Source organism: Nomia melanderi, chromosome 11 (genome assembly GCF_051020985.1).
Source record: "Nomia melanderi isolate GNS246 chromosome 11, iyNomMela1, whole genome shotgun sequence".
NCBI lineage: Eukaryota > Metazoa > Arthropoda > Insecta > Hymenoptera > Halictidae > Nomia > Nomia melanderi.
In genome coordinates this window covers 5,936,786-5,953,654 of record NC_135009.1, presented here as the reverse complement: position 1 = coordinate 5,953,654, position 16,869 = coordinate 5,936,786, and the positions used below count along the sequence as shown (strand labels likewise).

At 36.4% G+C, this 16,869-nt stretch overlaps 1 protein-coding gene across 3 annotated transcripts in view; it reads left to right on the top strand.

Annotated features, from left to right (window-relative positions):
* Window positions 1–8,206: 8,206 nt before the first annotated feature.
* Window positions 8,207–16,869, top strand: part of LOC116428867 (Ras GTPase-activating protein raskol) — a 116,071-nt gene continuing 107,408 nt past the window's right edge. Inside the window, exon 1 of one of the 3 annotated variants that reach the window (XM_031981038.2) lies at window positions 8,207–10,772. In XM_031981038.2, the coding sequence (XP_031836898.1) occupies window positions 9,932–10,772 (841 nt within the window). In that variant the 5' untranslated portion in view covers window positions 8,207–9,931. The remainder of the gene's footprint in view (window positions 10,773–16,869) is intronic. The other 2 variants (XM_076372020.1, XM_031981037.2) reach the window with 2 other exon arrangements.

The following is a 16,869-nucleotide window of genomic DNA, read 5'->3' as shown; positions in this document are numbered from 1 at the left end:
CAAACTCAAAGATGAACTTTTAATGGACTGCTTACATCTTATTTAATGCATGAGTGTCTAAACGAGCTATATCGTATTCACCATTTGCTGTTAAGTAGGGATTCTCAGCCATTCGATTTGATATAGTAAAATTATTAAAGCTCTGTGTTTAATATGTAATATTTGATATTAAGCGTTCAATATTTAATATTTCATATTAAGCATTCAATATTTAATATAATTGTGTATAATGCAACAGTACGTGAATTATTGAAATAATACCTCGGTTCCTTAATTTGTGTGTGACTTTTTTAAAATTATTTTGAAAAAATGTCTTCATTTTATTAAAGAGTGTTGAATATTTCTAGTAAAAAACTTTCGAGTACAAAGGATTAAGAATAAGAGTGTATGGCGTTCCAAGTAAAAAAGTAGAGGTGACCTTAAAATCTGCAAATACCTTAATCTGCAAAAATATGTTTACTAACGTAATACAGTCTACTTTGTTCTGAACAATTTCTGATATTTAACAAAGATTATCCATATCTCTAAAAGCAACAAAGATAATCAGGCAACCAACATTATTATCATACTATATATAACATAACACTTTTCAAACGTAATGAGTAAATTAGTAAAATGATATATTAAATCTTAATGCAAATTTTGGAATAAAGTATCAGAAATATTTCGGATCGTGAAAAGTGAATGAAATTTTTGTGAGTCACTAAGATCTTTTGGCATACACGATGTGTTAATTGTGTTCGTTCGCTGGTTTTCAAAGACATCGCGATATCTCATATTTTGCCTAGAGAAAGTGAAATTAATTTTATGCAAGTTTCCATTGAAAATCATAACGGTTAGGTCATTTATAACTCTTTTGCGTTATACTTTTAGAATATTTCACAAAGAGTATAATAAAAATTCCATAAAATTCAATAATTTCAATTTTCCAATAACTCTTTTCTTCTGTTCCTTCAATTATGCATAAATTACCATTTTCTGTTTCCAATATATACAAATGATTCCTTCAGTAATAATATACCCCATCTTAATCGAATACTTTCCAATCTTCAACAATTCTCTGTTCAAAAATTTTCCATGACAGTACAATCAAAATTATCGTCGCCTACTTCAAAACAAAGTTACCAAAGAAAGGAAAATCGAATAAAATTCTACAGAAATTATGGAAATCTAATATTCCCACGCAGATCGAAACATAGAATCATTCAAAAGGAATTTCTCCGCATTCACGAACAGGTGGCTAGAAAGAAGATGTTCGGACATCCCGCATCGCGATTAAAACGACAACCTGCTTTAAAAATAGAAGAGAGAAAGAAAATGGAGGTTCAAACAATGCCTGTCGGCGATGATGAAAGCAGACCACCCACCGACGAAATTGAAATTTAAATGGCACCCACTATCGGGATGAAAGTTTAAATAGCGCCTACAGAGCAGATTGAAATTTAAATGGTACCTGTTCGCGGGGTCGTACCATCCGGAATGACACCTACTATTTGTGCCGATATTCAAATCGCAAGGTCCGATCGATCGGACATCACCCACTGCGCCACCGTTTCATCGGAAGATTATTAAACGTAGATGCCGAGTCGAAACAGGGACGATTTAATTGGTAATTGATTGGCCGTTCCACTAAGTCAAGATGAAGTTCGCTGTTCTGAACTGTGTCAAGGAAATAAATTACATTGCAAAGGTACAGCTTGTCATATAGCTTATTAATCGAATGGACACTGTCGATGGGATTTGCGTGAGACTTTAATCATCTGTGTCGGACAGGAACAGCATCTGAGATGTTCCAACGATTAATCGGATTAATTGATTCTGTGGATAATTTGAATATGCAAGATGAAGGATAAGTTCGTTCGATAATTGAGTTTGGCGTTTAAAAATTGAATAGGTAGAAAAATAAATGCTTTTTCTTATTTCATTCTTGATCATCTTATATAGTTTTCAGTGAGATTATAATAAATATGATTAAATGAACGAAGTTTTACATAAATTGATTAAACAAGACAGAAGTTTAGAACGAAGTATTTCTTAACGAGTAGTTCGAATGAAACTGTAGAAAATATATACTTTTTGTCATCCACTCACTATTATTGAGAGTAAAAAGTACAATATTCAGAACGATCGATTTGTTTTCAAACGTTTCCTCAGTAAACGTGTTTGTTAAAAAATAAAATGCAGATAATAAATATTTTATTGTAGCAAGAAATGATTTCTAATTTTTACTGGTTTTGATAGAACCGTAAAAGGTGGTGACCTTGAAAAGTAAATAAGATTATAGCTGCTCAACTTTCAAATCATTCGAAATTATTGAGTGTGACAAGTTTCTTTATACCGCAGACTACCAATTAGGAATTTTCTAAATAACTTGTCAGTCTCACATTCAGCGCCATATAATAACAATGTAATAATAACAATGTTTGCAAAAATAATATTGAAGTGCATTCTGTTGTTACGTTTCTAGTTTTCTGATTTTAGATGCTAATTATGGGTAAATGTAAATGATAAACTAAGGAAAAACAAATTTGATTTATTTTAAATTATACATTTATTAACATTTTACAGATAAATTTCTTTTGATTAATTTATAAGGATATCGTGTGTCATTGATCATACGATTATAAATATAAAAAGAGGATATTTATATTTCGCTAAAATTACCATTATTTCACTTTTTTCCAAAAATGGACTTATACCACTTAAAAAAAAAGATGGCTCATATCACGTCTGGGAATAGACTGCGCAATGACAACACAGCTAGAAAAAGGTCTTACAATCAGAAAATTACAGCTCGCACGTGAGTCACCGGTAGTTGATAAAAAAGAAGTACAGAAATTTTTATCGAATTCCTTCCTATTGCGAAAGCATTGCGGTCAACATTGCGTCCACGATAATCGTATCTGGCATGCACGAAGCAATGCCGCGTTATTATTATGCAAGTAAAAACTGCGACAACTGGTATTAACTGCATGAATATCGCTGGAATTTGAATTTCCAGTTACAGGTGCGTCGCGCGAGACCTTGCGTCGCCAGTGGATGTTGTTCTATTTGTAATTCTGCGAATTTGAAGATCGGCTGAATTATTAAATTAAAATTGCAATTTCTACAGCGGCGTAAAGACTATTAACACCAGATCTGTCAGACGGGTCAAAACGACCTATTCCTGATGCCTTCTTTTTGTAATTATTAATAAAATAACGTATGTTTCTCTGATAAACTATTAAAGAAATTGATTTGACAATACATTTGACAATCTTGGAACTTCTATAGAGTCATTTTAAGAAGTCAATTGAACTGTTTAGGTAGGTAAACGCGGGTATATTTTTTATATTTTTCGGGTAAACTAGAGTATATTTTAATGAAAAACCAAAGTAACGCACAGAAGAATTATATTTTTATCTGAAAAAATAAAGAATTCATCGTTAAAAGAATTAGTATCATTTCAAGTTTTAAGATCGCATGTACTCGTTACACGCAGTTAACTGGTTAAGTACTTCTATATAAATTTTTCATGTTTAGTATGATATCATTTCAAGTTATCTCATACAGAACTGAATATTATTATTAAATATAGTAATTATCTACTACCATACCTAAATAAAACGGCTGAGAAGAAACAACAACAGCACGTTTCATTTCAAAATTCAATCTTTACTAACCAATCCATTCAATAATGCTTCCGTATAATCGACATTCAAATTATTAAAAAAAGATATGTGTCTAATCCTTTAATAGGATCAACTTTCTACATAAAATTCCATAAAAGTGAATGGTTGTCACTTCGTCGCGTTCCCATGATAATGCTGATTCTCTCAGAAGCTCGAGAAATCTACGCGGGAGGAATGTTCACAGATTTCTGGAGCGAGAAATTGCAAATGAAACTGTTCTGTAGAAAATGTCGCTGTTGTTACTCCAGCTGAAACCAGGGAATTCGGTTCACCGAAAATGATTGACCTCGTTGAATGCTCGATTCGGTAAAAGCGGCATAGTTTCGGCTCGTTTCTAGATCTCTTTCCCCATTGCCGACCGCAATAATGGTGGATCGTTACTTTTTGCAAACTGGAAATCGCGGCTGTAAATCGCGGAACTTGCTCCAATTTCGAAAGGCAGGAAAGTGTAGCAGGAAATCGGGGAAACGATTATCGATCGTGATCCCGAGGCCCGAGTGAGTCATCGCGGGGTTTGGAACAGCAATAAACGCCCGGCGAACGGACGGGCGGCCATTTTTGCGCTCGTTTCAAACGCAACGCTCGGGGTGAAAGGATTGTTATATGTAGTATATTTAAGACGCACTTTCTATTTCAATTCGAAAAAAAAACATCGGGTTCATAAAAAATGTATAAAGTTTTCTAATCGAACCGAGCCATAATTGCGGCGCAGGGAATAATTAAAACGCGGATCGCGAGAAGTGGAATAAGTGAAACATATGATGTTAAAGTCGGTACGAAAGTACATCGAATTAGCGTGAAACTGAACGCGGTGCGTTAACGGTAAAAATCATCGTGGTGCTGGAAAGTATGTAATCGTTGCAATCGAGGTTCTGGTTTCAGTTTTTAATTTGATTTGACGGGGAAAGTGAAGTATACGCGTAACGATTGGATGTAAATATTGGATTCGGTTAGAAATAGCTTTCGCTGGGAATTGAATAATTAGAGGAAAATAATTATTGTTGAGTATTATGAAATATTCGATGTTCATTTCGTCGACTCATGTTGTTTGTGATTCAACAATGGAACAGAATGTTAGGATACTAGAAAAAAATTGGAATGGAAGTTATTTATTGTTCCATTAAAAAAATAATATGGTCAACAAGTTTTATTCAACACTGAATTACACGATAATGAGTGCAACGTTTGTGTTTACATGAAACACAGCTGAGGACAGATAAAAAGCGATTCTGCGAATGGATAAAAATAGAATAAATTAATTACAGTTAGACTTTAATGAATCAGTTAGTTATAAATACATAACTTGAGCATCTATTTGACATGTTATATAACTTTCTGTTTTCAACGATACATTGACATAACACATTGAAGAATGTAGATAACTACTGTTCAAACGAATCTAAAATCTTCAACAAACTTAGCAAACAAGTAAAAACTTTCACTGATAAACAAAATAATTAAACATAACTTTTCTCGTTCATACATTTTTCTTTGGAACAACGACAATTGAATTTTTTGCATATAATGCTAAAAACTGTTAATGTTCTTATTTTTTTCTTGTTAATCTATTCATTATTATTATCTCGTAGTTTTAGTTACTGTTATTACGTTCTTATATTTTCAAACGCATATTTGAATTTGAAAAGAGTACAAGAAACTACAATTACTATATGGTAGTACTAATAAAGTAGCTTTTATTTGTTTAGCAATATTTAGAAACTAAGTAGATAAATTGAGTACCATAACAAGATAAGAAAATGTACGTAGAACCAAGCTCATTTGTTCAATTTAACGGCTCAAAAACGAATCATTCTGTAATTTTACGTTATTACTCCGGGGGCTGAATCTATTTCGAGATAACTGTACACAGAACGGTGTAGAAGGAAAGGAAAATAAAGCTTCTAAACGCAACCAGACAAACCCAACCGACGAACCGTAATTGATACACAGTATAGACACCTTGGACGTGCAGTGACTTTCATCCACATATATCGCACTCGAAATTAGATTCTTGTACTCTACCACAGGCTCGAAGAAAGGCACCGACGTAACCTCTCCTAAATGGAAGCCCCCACTATAATGGGCGCCAATAAGGATAAAACGAAGTCCCACATATACGCCTGTCATTAATTATTGAAGTTTTATTCCATCGGAATCGAGTGATACTCATAGAGAGTAGGTTCTGATTTTTATTTCCAAGTATATGAATTTTTATGTATAACTTAGTCATTACTAACAATTTTAATTAAAAATAGATTCTGATTTTTTATTTTAAATGTTTGAATTTGTATACACTTCCTGGCCAATAATAACAATTTTAGTTACTATACCGTGAATATTGATGCATTTAAGTTTCTTTCGGGGTGAGCTGAACATTTTAATAAGATGCTATGAAGAATTGTCCTTCATTAAAGCAGATTTTTACAATATTTTTGTATCTTTCTACAGTAACAGTAAAATGATAATAATTTTGTTTTATATTTATTCTGTGTATCTTAATGTTGCTATTCTCTGCATTTCCTTGAAAAACGACTTATATTTTTATATTATAACAGAAAAGAAACAGGAATTTATATATTTTCTAATTTGCATAAACGGTATTGTTGAATGATATTTATCGTATATATGTTTGGCAATAAGATTGCTATTACATCAGATTGCATGACATTAAAACAATCCGATTGTGTAGTTGCATGTATGGTTGCTCGTTTTTTGGGGTATATCAGATTGACTCCAGCCTGGTAGTTACGTAACCAGCCAATCCTACCTAAGTTAATTATTAAAAAAATCCGTATTTCTACACTGAGTCACGCGCAGATACTTTCGAAATGGGACTCTAGTAATCTGCATTTAATATCTTGTCTAGTGCTCTCTTCAAAATTCTTAGCTCTGGTGCTTCAACTACTTGGACGTAACCTTAATATAATCGTTTTAAGAAATAGAATGAAACGCTTGAACTGTATTCGGACGGTATTTTTATTTATAATTTTGTGTAAAAATGATTTTTTTCACTTAAAATAAGTTTCAATGAAATTTAGCTGTTGTTAATATCTAATATTAGCAATATATTTAATTCTTTCTTAATATTGTAATTATAGGATCACTATGTATTACATAAATACACTGTGATACATAATATTATATCTGTTTCTATTTTTAAACATCTTATTTACTTTCACTTTTTGTAAAAAAATAATAAAAAAGAATTCTGTTGATACATTTATACAAGTGTTTTGATTTAACATGCTATAAAATGGTTTGTATTAATAATTCTAAGTGATTGATTATATAAATTATAATTATATTGTTACCTATATAATATCATATATCAATCCGATAACATTTTTTCATCGATATTCTGGTAATATTGTCACCATAACATTGGAACAACTTTGTCCTACATAAGTAACTGAAACGTCGTTCCCTAGTGCATAGGATGCACTCTGAAAGATAATTCAGATGGCGGTTTCGAGTTGATCGGCGACCTCGACGTAGAACTGAATAGGCCACAGGGTCACTTGCTCATAGACTGTTTGAATCGATTTAACATTCAAATACATTCAAATAGAACTCATTACACCACTCAGCGTGCAGGATACATATAATTCTTGCCATCCTCAGCCAGAGAGCTTATGGCTTAAACGGTAAGAATCATTGTGACACGTTGCACGAACTGCTCCCGTGATTTTATCATTTATTATTGCGCATATTATACAATTGGAACGGTGTATGTGGAGCAATGCACGCATACGACACCAATTGGACTACCCGTTTCCCTATTCACGTAAGCTTGTTTCACTTATTTTTGGAAATGACAAGTTACAGTTACATTTATCATAAACTCTAAATTCTACATGAATTTAACATATTCGAAAAATGTTATACTTATTGAATATTGTTACAAGACTGTTAAAAAAAAGAGAATTCAGCAACCCAGTGAACCTGATACCTACAAGCTTCTTATAAACATAAAATTTGTAGAAATTCAAACGAAACAAAAAGAAATGGATTCTTCATCTATTACACAAGCATAAGAAATTCCAGAATGGGACAGAAATATTTCGATTAAAACTGCACTCGCATTCGATTAAATAAATTAGTACGAGGTAATACAACCTACGCCTAATACAACCATATTTACCAACAAAACAGTAATACGCTGCGTAATCCAGCAACAATTTTCAAATATCTTCGAATGCAAATGTATCTTAAATAAAATGAAAATAATGTAACCCTAAAAGACAACTAAAACACAAAATGGTGCTAAGAAATTAAGAACGTAACGAAACAATACCGAAAAGAATAGATAAGAAAACCCAAACAAAACAGGATCAAAATGTCACAGCAAAGGAATGAGCAACAAAGCATCAAGTTTCCAAAGAAAGCAACCTTTATGATTCCAAAATTCCCGAAACAAATCGATTAATTAAAGCCGCCAGTGGTAATGCCGCGCGTCGTACGCGCTGGATCATCGCGTCGCACGATCCTCCTCACCATCGAGCGGTCCGTTTGCCGGAACAGTCCGATAGAGGCGCTCGGCGCGGCTCGCTTGCCGTCAGGACGTGGTCAGATAGTCGTGAGCCCGTCTGCGGTGCGGACGATCGTGTGCGACGTCGCTCAGCTCGCTTCTCGGTCGCGTGTGTGTCGTTGCTCGCTCAGAAATCTGTGGCGTGTCCTGTCTCGTCTTGTCCTTGGCTGGAAAAGAACCGGGAGAGGAGATGCTGCTGCCCGCTCATCCGGATGGTCCGCGCGCATTCCTCTCGCGCGATCACGGTTTCGCCGGGCCACGAGAGAACTCGATCCTGTGCCAGTGACTCAGACCCTTTTACTTTTCCCAGTCCCTTCCCTCGGGACAGGCCGATCGGCGGCCCCGAAGTGCCTCGCTCGCGACTTTCTTCGATCGTCGCCCACAGTTTCGTATCTTCCGAGGCGTGGAACTTTCAAGCGACCGTGGGTCCGCGGTTCGGTCGCGCGTCCTTGCGCGAGTCGATGCTGTGTGGCATTTCTAGGAATATTTGCTAGATCCTTGACTGCTTAGTGTAACACAATCTATAAGTGAACCTCCGGTTGATCGTTACTGGAGGATGTTCTTTTGATGTGACCATTGGCAAGGATTAGAGTCGAAGGATTCGCTAGGCAATTAACAGGTGATAGATCCTGGTACCATTCTGTTGGTGAAGTTTCTCCGGTAATCTTGAGATCCGCGGGCTCAGCGTGTAATGACTCTCCGAGCTGGCTACTACGCAGAGGTCAACGATAAGCCTGGCAAAAACATCGGTTGATAGAGGGAACAGTGGCGCGGCTGAATAGCGTACCGCTATCTTGCTTACAACAGTGCTCCGTGTTCCGTGACCGTATTTGTTTTTCGCGGTACACGTGCTTCTGCCCGACGAGAGAGGCGCTCGACGGGTTTATATTTAGAGGAGTCGCGACCGGCGAAGAAATTCGGGGCCCTCGACCGCTGCGCGGCTTTCTGGCCCTTCGCCGGGCCCACTGCTTGGAAGACGGGGAGGGAGTGTAAGGTGAATTCGAGGATACCACCGGTAGATGGTCCGGGGACACGCGGATGGTGCGTTCGGAGTAACTTTTCTTACGGGCAGAGACACCTAGTCACATGCGTGACACAGATTCGGTTGGTGTCTTTTGGAGATAAGGCCGACGATTCGTGCATCGTTGATGATCAAATGGACGCGGGCTAGAATTGATGACATTTGGTGTTTTTTAGTGATACACGATTTTTGAGTATCTTTGAAGAGTAGAATTACTATTCTGTGAATCGACGGTTGTGATTAAATGGGAATGGAGTAGAGCCGTTAGTGACATTCAGTGGCATTTGGTGACACTCAGTTTTAGAGCATTCCAAGCTACAGGAATGAGATAGAGTGAATCAAATAGTTGATTGCATTCAGTGTCATTCAGTGACATACTTTTTCGGAGTATCTTCGGAGGCTAAAATTGCTGATCTGTAAACCACCGATTACCAAATAGAAATAGAGTAGAATTATTGATTATATTTAGTGTGATTTAGTGATATACATTTTTGGAGTATCCGCGGAAGATAAGTTAGATGCAAATAGTCATTCAGAGTTAACCAAGAACCTACTACAAGCTTCCACCTAGCAGGTAGAGAACATTGTGACCTTTTAGTCGATACTCCTAGTTGTAGCTCAGAAATCAGTACTAAGTAGACACAAGGATCTATCGCAACGATTCATCCAGTAGCCACTGATGGCAAGTGATCAGGTGCTCACCATTGCGACATGTTGAACGCAGAGAATCTCGAGGAATCCCCTAAGCGGAGGTCGACGTTCTATGTATCACTGGATGGGGAGGCCCGACACCCATCTAAGATCCCAAAAACGATCAGTTCAGAGTCGGATAAGTTCGCCAGCAACACGTTCCCAATCAGCACTTCAAAAACAGTGCCAACCGTAATCCTGACTCGCACTTTGAGCAACAATGAATCGGTGTCGAAGAGGACGACGGCGGAGGACGCGTTGTTTCCTGAATCTAGGGGCAAAGTGCAGTCCCTTACGAAGATATTCGAGACACCAAAGGCCGAACATACCGGTGGCGGATCGGAGCAGCGGAAAAAGGTCGAGAGGACCAGGTCATTCAAGACTATAGAGAGATTCCAGAGCCGGTTCACTGGTAGGAAGGATGCCAGCCGGAAAGACAGCCGCTTGAACAACACGATTGCCTGCTTCGAAGTGGAAGACCAGGACTCGAAGAAGAAGAACGAAGACAAGCGATCCAGCGGGAAGATCATCGACTCAAAAGCTAACGGATCGACGAAAATACCCAGTTCCGAGCCGAGGAACAAGCAGAATGGCGGTGGCACTACGTTCACCAACTTGTTGATACGTAGAACGCACAGTACCAAGCTAGCCAGGAGCACCAGCACGCTGGTGAAGGTGGGTGGCAGACACGTGTCCGTGGACAGTCCGTGTAGCGTTGTCACCCCCGCCAGGAACGAGAATCGTTCCGGTAGCGAGAAATCGAAGGATGACGAGACGCCAGATCATTCTGTCGTGGATAATGACGAAGGCACCGAGTCGTCTGTGTTCGAGGACGCTGACGCGGACGCTGGGATACATTCAGGTAGGGTTTGGAATGCAGGCAATGACTTAACCGTCCATGTATTTGTTCGACGGATATATTTTTCGTATTTTTGACTTTCGCAAGGGAATGGTGGAGGAGACACTTTTGAAACTTGTTAACCAAAATTGCGATTTCAAGACACTCGTTTTGTTTTCATTCTTTTCGTAAAGTAATGATTCGCTGCGGTACAGACCTGTGGTAAACTGCTTTAACGGTTCGATAGTTTAAGCCTTCACAGTGTTGCCACAGTGACATCATAAACATGATAGTGAAATATATAACTACCAGGATAACACTTTTCTATTGATCCACGTTTATATTTGTCTACTTTGATTACGCGTGTAAATATAACATTATAGTTTGATAGAGGTTGGTATTTAATGGATACTCGATAAAAACCTTCATTAAAAACAGCGTGAAATTAACAAAGAATTGTTTTTATAAGAAAATGTGTCAAATATTATATTATCCTGTGGTTAATATTTTTGTTTAATTGAGTGCAATAATTTGAAATAGATCTTACTTCATCATCAACTTAACGTTGCATTGGAGCAAAAATATTATACTTGATATCAAAATACATTAAATCTATGATTTACAATGTTACTAATAAAAAAACATAGCAACAGGTTCTTGATTCTGATATAACAAGGGCTGCGTATAGTGTTACAAATAATTTCATTAGAAGTCAGCTGGTGACATAATTCTTTTTTTAGGCTTTTAGGTCAAACTAGAGCTCTTTTCGTGATATATGGGACACATTGTGAGCCACCCCAGGTGGCAAAGAGATCTCACCCCTTATTTCTGAAACTAGGGTTCCATATAAAATTCTTATACATTTGATAGGTTTTAAAAAAGCAAATAGTATTTATTCGTAACGCCTTCAATATTTCACTGTATAAAGAACAAAAATATTCTACGGTGAAAGCACGTTAAACTTCACTATTGTCACTATAAATCAAAGATTATCATTTCAATTCTATTCAATGTTAGTAATTCCTCTCTTTTAATTCTAAATCTACTATAAAACAATAACGCGTATAAAAATATTTAAAATGTTACTAAGCAAATCCCAATACAACAAGAATTTAAATAACTTAATTTTATTTATCAATATACCATATAACATAAACGTAACAACAAAAATAGACCAAACCCAACAGGCGGTTTTCAACATTTAACTTCTCCATTACAATCAGGTTTCCCCTCTCCAAATCTATACCACAAGACATATCCTCTCAAAATAAATTATTTAACGCGTTACAGACATCATTACGTCAGGCAGCGTCGTATTACCGTGAATACGTTCACCCAGCATTCCGATCTTTTGAATAAATCAAGATTCCCCCGTCTGGAGTTTAGCCTATGCAAGATTTAATATTCAAAAGAAAGAAAGAGGAAGAGGGAGAAAGGGAAGAGAACGTAGAAGCAAAGGGTTTGGTCCTAAGAAGGTCGCAGAAAAGTTAGGCAGGAGGAAGTAAGATCGTGGCGGCCTTTTTTTTAGAACCTGAACGGCAGGTGGCCGAAAAGAGGTCCGCTTTGTAAGTAGGTCCTCTGGGTTCTTAACGCAGGTCCTTTAGAGACTCTCGTCCCCATGTGCGCAGGACGAAGCCGGATCCCAGAGGTTTGCATGTCGTCTAATTACAGTCACTTCCACAAGACCTTCGTTAACCTTGTCATTCCTGTCCCGTTACACAGGAGCTTTATAAATATTAAACGTCGCCGGGACATTATTAAAAGCTACTCGATCAGCCCGTTTAATTCTGCGTGAAATTTAATTATGCTTAGGCGTGCGGTTAGCTGGCTGCTAGAATAGTTTCGCTTTGTTTGCGGCTGATCGGCCGAGAATTCTTGACAACGATACGCATGCCGTGGTTAATTTACGTGTAAGCGTTAGTGTTTTGGTGTTGTTAGTCTATGAAAAAGAGAGAACCGTATATTCTGTGCAATATTAGTTTATTTTAGATAGAATATAAAATTTCACACATTGTCAGATTTTTAACACTAAACTTACCAAGCAGTTAAATTGGCTTTTTAAAATTCCTCTATAGCAACTTCAATAGTGCATCTATCGAGACTTTAATTGATTTACGATTCAGTTTACGTATTAAGAAATAAGAAATCAGGAATGGGTCACTTTAATCAATCTGGCAGTTTCAGTATTAATCGAAATTTCGAAATGAAAGTGATTTGGAATTTTGCAAATAATTCGAAATGCGTCTATCACACATGCTTTTGTTTTATTTCATGCAACTTGGCGTTATTTTATTTTAGTTGTTATTTCATTAATCACTCTGTTATAACTGTAAAAATTATACCCATAGAATTTGATTAAAAGTAAAATTAAAAGAGTAATACAAAAGTCAACGAATTTTAAATTCTAGTTAAGATTAAAGGGGAATGTAATTCAAAGTCATTTATTTGCTCTTCATCGAGGTGCACTTACTCCAAAATTCAGCCCTTCACTTAAGAATACTCTATTTAATTCACTCACAGTTATTCAGAATCTTTTCACCAAGCTTTCAACGCGGTTATAATGAGTACCAACTTCCAATGGTTCTGAAACTTTCATCCATCATAACACGATTCACAAGGGAACTGAGTGGAAAGTGAAGTTCGCGAGTACGTGGTAGGAATAGCGCGATTTTCTTCAGAGGAACAGGTGGTAGAATCTCGTCCAGGGTCTGTAATCGGGTGTCCTTAATTATCGAGGCCCTCGCCGTTCGGAGAAGAAATAAAAAGGCCGGCATTCGTCCGCCGTGTGCAATTTCTGGCCAGCTAACGGGACCGATAAATTCGTCGACGGAACGCGAATTTCGATTAGTTCCTCGGCTTGATTTACGAGGGCAACCTCCCCTTCGAATCCCTCATTTCCTCTATTCAACACTTTGCAGCGCTTCCTCACCCCCTGTCACACTTTTTTTTATGGGAACGTGTCAATTAGAAATTTGAGGCAACACGGTCGGTTCTTTGGCATTGTGGGTAGAATGATTTATAGAACCTGTAATTTCGAAATTTATTAGGCCCTAAAAGTCGTTGTAGGTTTTAGAGAGCTGTACAGGCATTTCTTTGGGTTCCTGGATTTTGTAAAGTTTTATAGGGGGTTTTTATGACGAATACGTTTGATCTTGAATTTTATCCTTTCTTCAGATTTCAGATTTTATAAGGCGTTTATAGAATATTTTACGAATAATTATCTTGAATTTTATTTTCTTTCGAGATTCTTTGATATTACAAAAATGTTGTAGGATGTTTTATTTCTTGAGACTTTAACCAGTTAAGTGCGTTCGATGAATACACGCGTCATCTTAAAACTCGAAACGGTGCTAATTCTTTCAACCTCGAATTATTTATTTTGTCAGATAAACGTGTAATTCTTCGCTTTGCTATAATTTAAAATATACTAGGAGTGCATTTGTACTGCGTTTGACCGGTATATACTTCAATATTTGATTTTATTGCGCGCACAATGAAATACTTTTGTAATTATTATATATTCCATAGTTAACAGGCTAAATTTGATTTTTTTTGAAATCTTCAGGTGTGACAAAACACCTAACGTGACATTTAACGAAGGATAAATTTGATAGTGAATTGTATCCTTATTTGGTTGTTTAAATTTTGTAAAGAATTTTATAGAACATTGTATGAAAGGTAAATTTGATCTTGGATCCAAGTTTTCATTGGATTTTTAGGATTTTATGAAGAATTTTATAGAACGTTTTATGAAGAATAAATTTGATTTTCGGATTTAGAGAAAGATTATGAACGCTTCGAGAAATGTATATGAATTTCAAATTCTTAAAAATGATCTTAGTAAGAGATCTTAGTAAATGATCGAGTAAGTTACTCTGAACTAATATACGATACAATAGTGACACAGAAACACGGGCTCCACGTGCTTATAAAATGTAATGATGTAATAAATGCGAGTATTCATGAATTATATATGCTTTGTGCTTCGTTGACTTGCAAATAGACGAACAAATTCCTCGTTTCACGTCCGATGACCGTACTGAATTCTTTGAGGGAACTGGCTTGTCTCGGGTCTCGTTCACGCCCGGAAGCAAACAATTATCACTCGTTATATGCTCCACCGGCGAATTCGAAAGAGCACAAAATGATTTAACGTAGCCCATTAACCCTTCATACAGCGTCTTCCAGTCCGGTGCATAGAACTGCGGGAAAGAAAAATCGATCAGTAATTCCCATCCTTGGTGCACCGGTCTTTGAACTGTTTACAAGTTCAATTTGTGTATAAATATTGTTGACTTTATTATCTAAATAATTTTGTAAATTAAAACAGTACTATAAATAGTATTTTTTAAGCTTTAGTCTGTTAATTTCATATTTCATAACTTTTGGTATTACTACTTAAATTAATTTTCGTGTATTTTGTGTGTTTCAGGTAAGTCATTTTTACAATCAAAAATCTACTATCTAGCCTGGACAAATATTTGTTTATCTGGTCGAGATACAAAATATCAGTAAGTAAATTTAATTAAAACTTTATATAACAGTTCATTGTATTTATTCTTGCACGAAAAAAGTGAAATTGGAGTTTCAAGAATTATTTGCGCATCTTTGAAAACTATTCAAAAGTTTTAATTTCTGAATATCATTGTACGTCTGAATATAGATAATCTTGAAAAAATAAGTATAATTACTACTTCGCAAAATGAAATCTTCGCAATTCACAATTCAATGCACAAAAATCGATTTTTCTCCAAACCTATAAAAACCTCGTCCCTACGAATTCAGAAAAACGGACCAGAAATAGCCTAATACCTACCACAGTAGATTCGATTAATCACTTCTCGCAATTCCCGCTGAAAGATCGTCGGGCGTGTTTCCGCGCGAAAGGAAAATTAAACCGTTGAACAAAAGCGCCTCAGACACGGGGCGCTCGCTGAAATATTCATGCGAGAGGCACTTATGTCCACTCTACTTTCGAACCGAGCCGCTACCACGGATCATTAGAAAGGGCAGAAATGACGTAGAAAACGTTCTCGTTCCTGGACTCCCTGATCATTGTCCCGTGAACAATCTACAAAAGCTCATGGAGAGAGCAAAAAAGGAGAGAACAAAACCTGAATAACCGAGGAAAGGAAACAAAAAACTTTGTCTAGGGAGAGAAAAATCAGGGCAGAAAGGGGGATTTTCATGGGACAACGATGAAGAGCTGCAAACCGTAATGTCATCGCGATTTTTCACAACGGAGGGTAAAGGGGAGGATTCGTAACGCACCATGCGCATCGAGATCGATCCATTAAGCACTCGTTTGCGGGATTTTCGGGGTTCTATTCGCCTTTTTTTTGAGAATACGGACAGAAAAATCATGAAAAATCGAAATCACGTAGCTGCTCGACGTGGATGGATGATCGAAAAAGCGGAACAGATAAACGAACTCTATACACGATCGAGCGCAACTTATCTGCGGCGTACTGGCGCAATATGGCCCAGAAAGCAATACACAGCGATATCGTATGCCGACCTTATGTCGCTTTTAGGGAAAACCGAGCACGCTTTTCTAGGGCGCTTCGTGTTTTAACGCGTCTATTTCTTCTTTTCTTCTTACATTGATGGGAACACGAATGGAGGGATTAGGTTTTTTCTTAACGAGCACAGTAATTTGATTTAATGAGACATAATAATTTAAGCTATCGATGGGTGTCCACTGCGTTATGTTTAAAAATAATTGGGCTGTAATATTTTATTATGCTCTTTTCTGTTTAGTTGTACGTTTAGAAGCTTACTTTGTACAATATCCAGTAGTAATATTCTTTTGTAAATTGTATTGGATTTGTTTTTTAATTTTTATTTCATACTTTTTTTTATAATTTTTAATATATTGTAAAAGGATATGACACGTATATAGTGCATGAAACGCTTAAAGTTATTCTTTTCACGTCTGAAGTATTTTTTTTTTCATTGAACCATAATATAGTATTAAGTAATTATACATTAATATACAGATAAACATAATAGACCTAATTTTGATAGGCAGGTTTGATTTGTGTAACTGTACATTTTATTATTTCATTAAATTGTATTCGATATAAATATAATTTATGGTTCTGGCGTGATAACGGTAGAG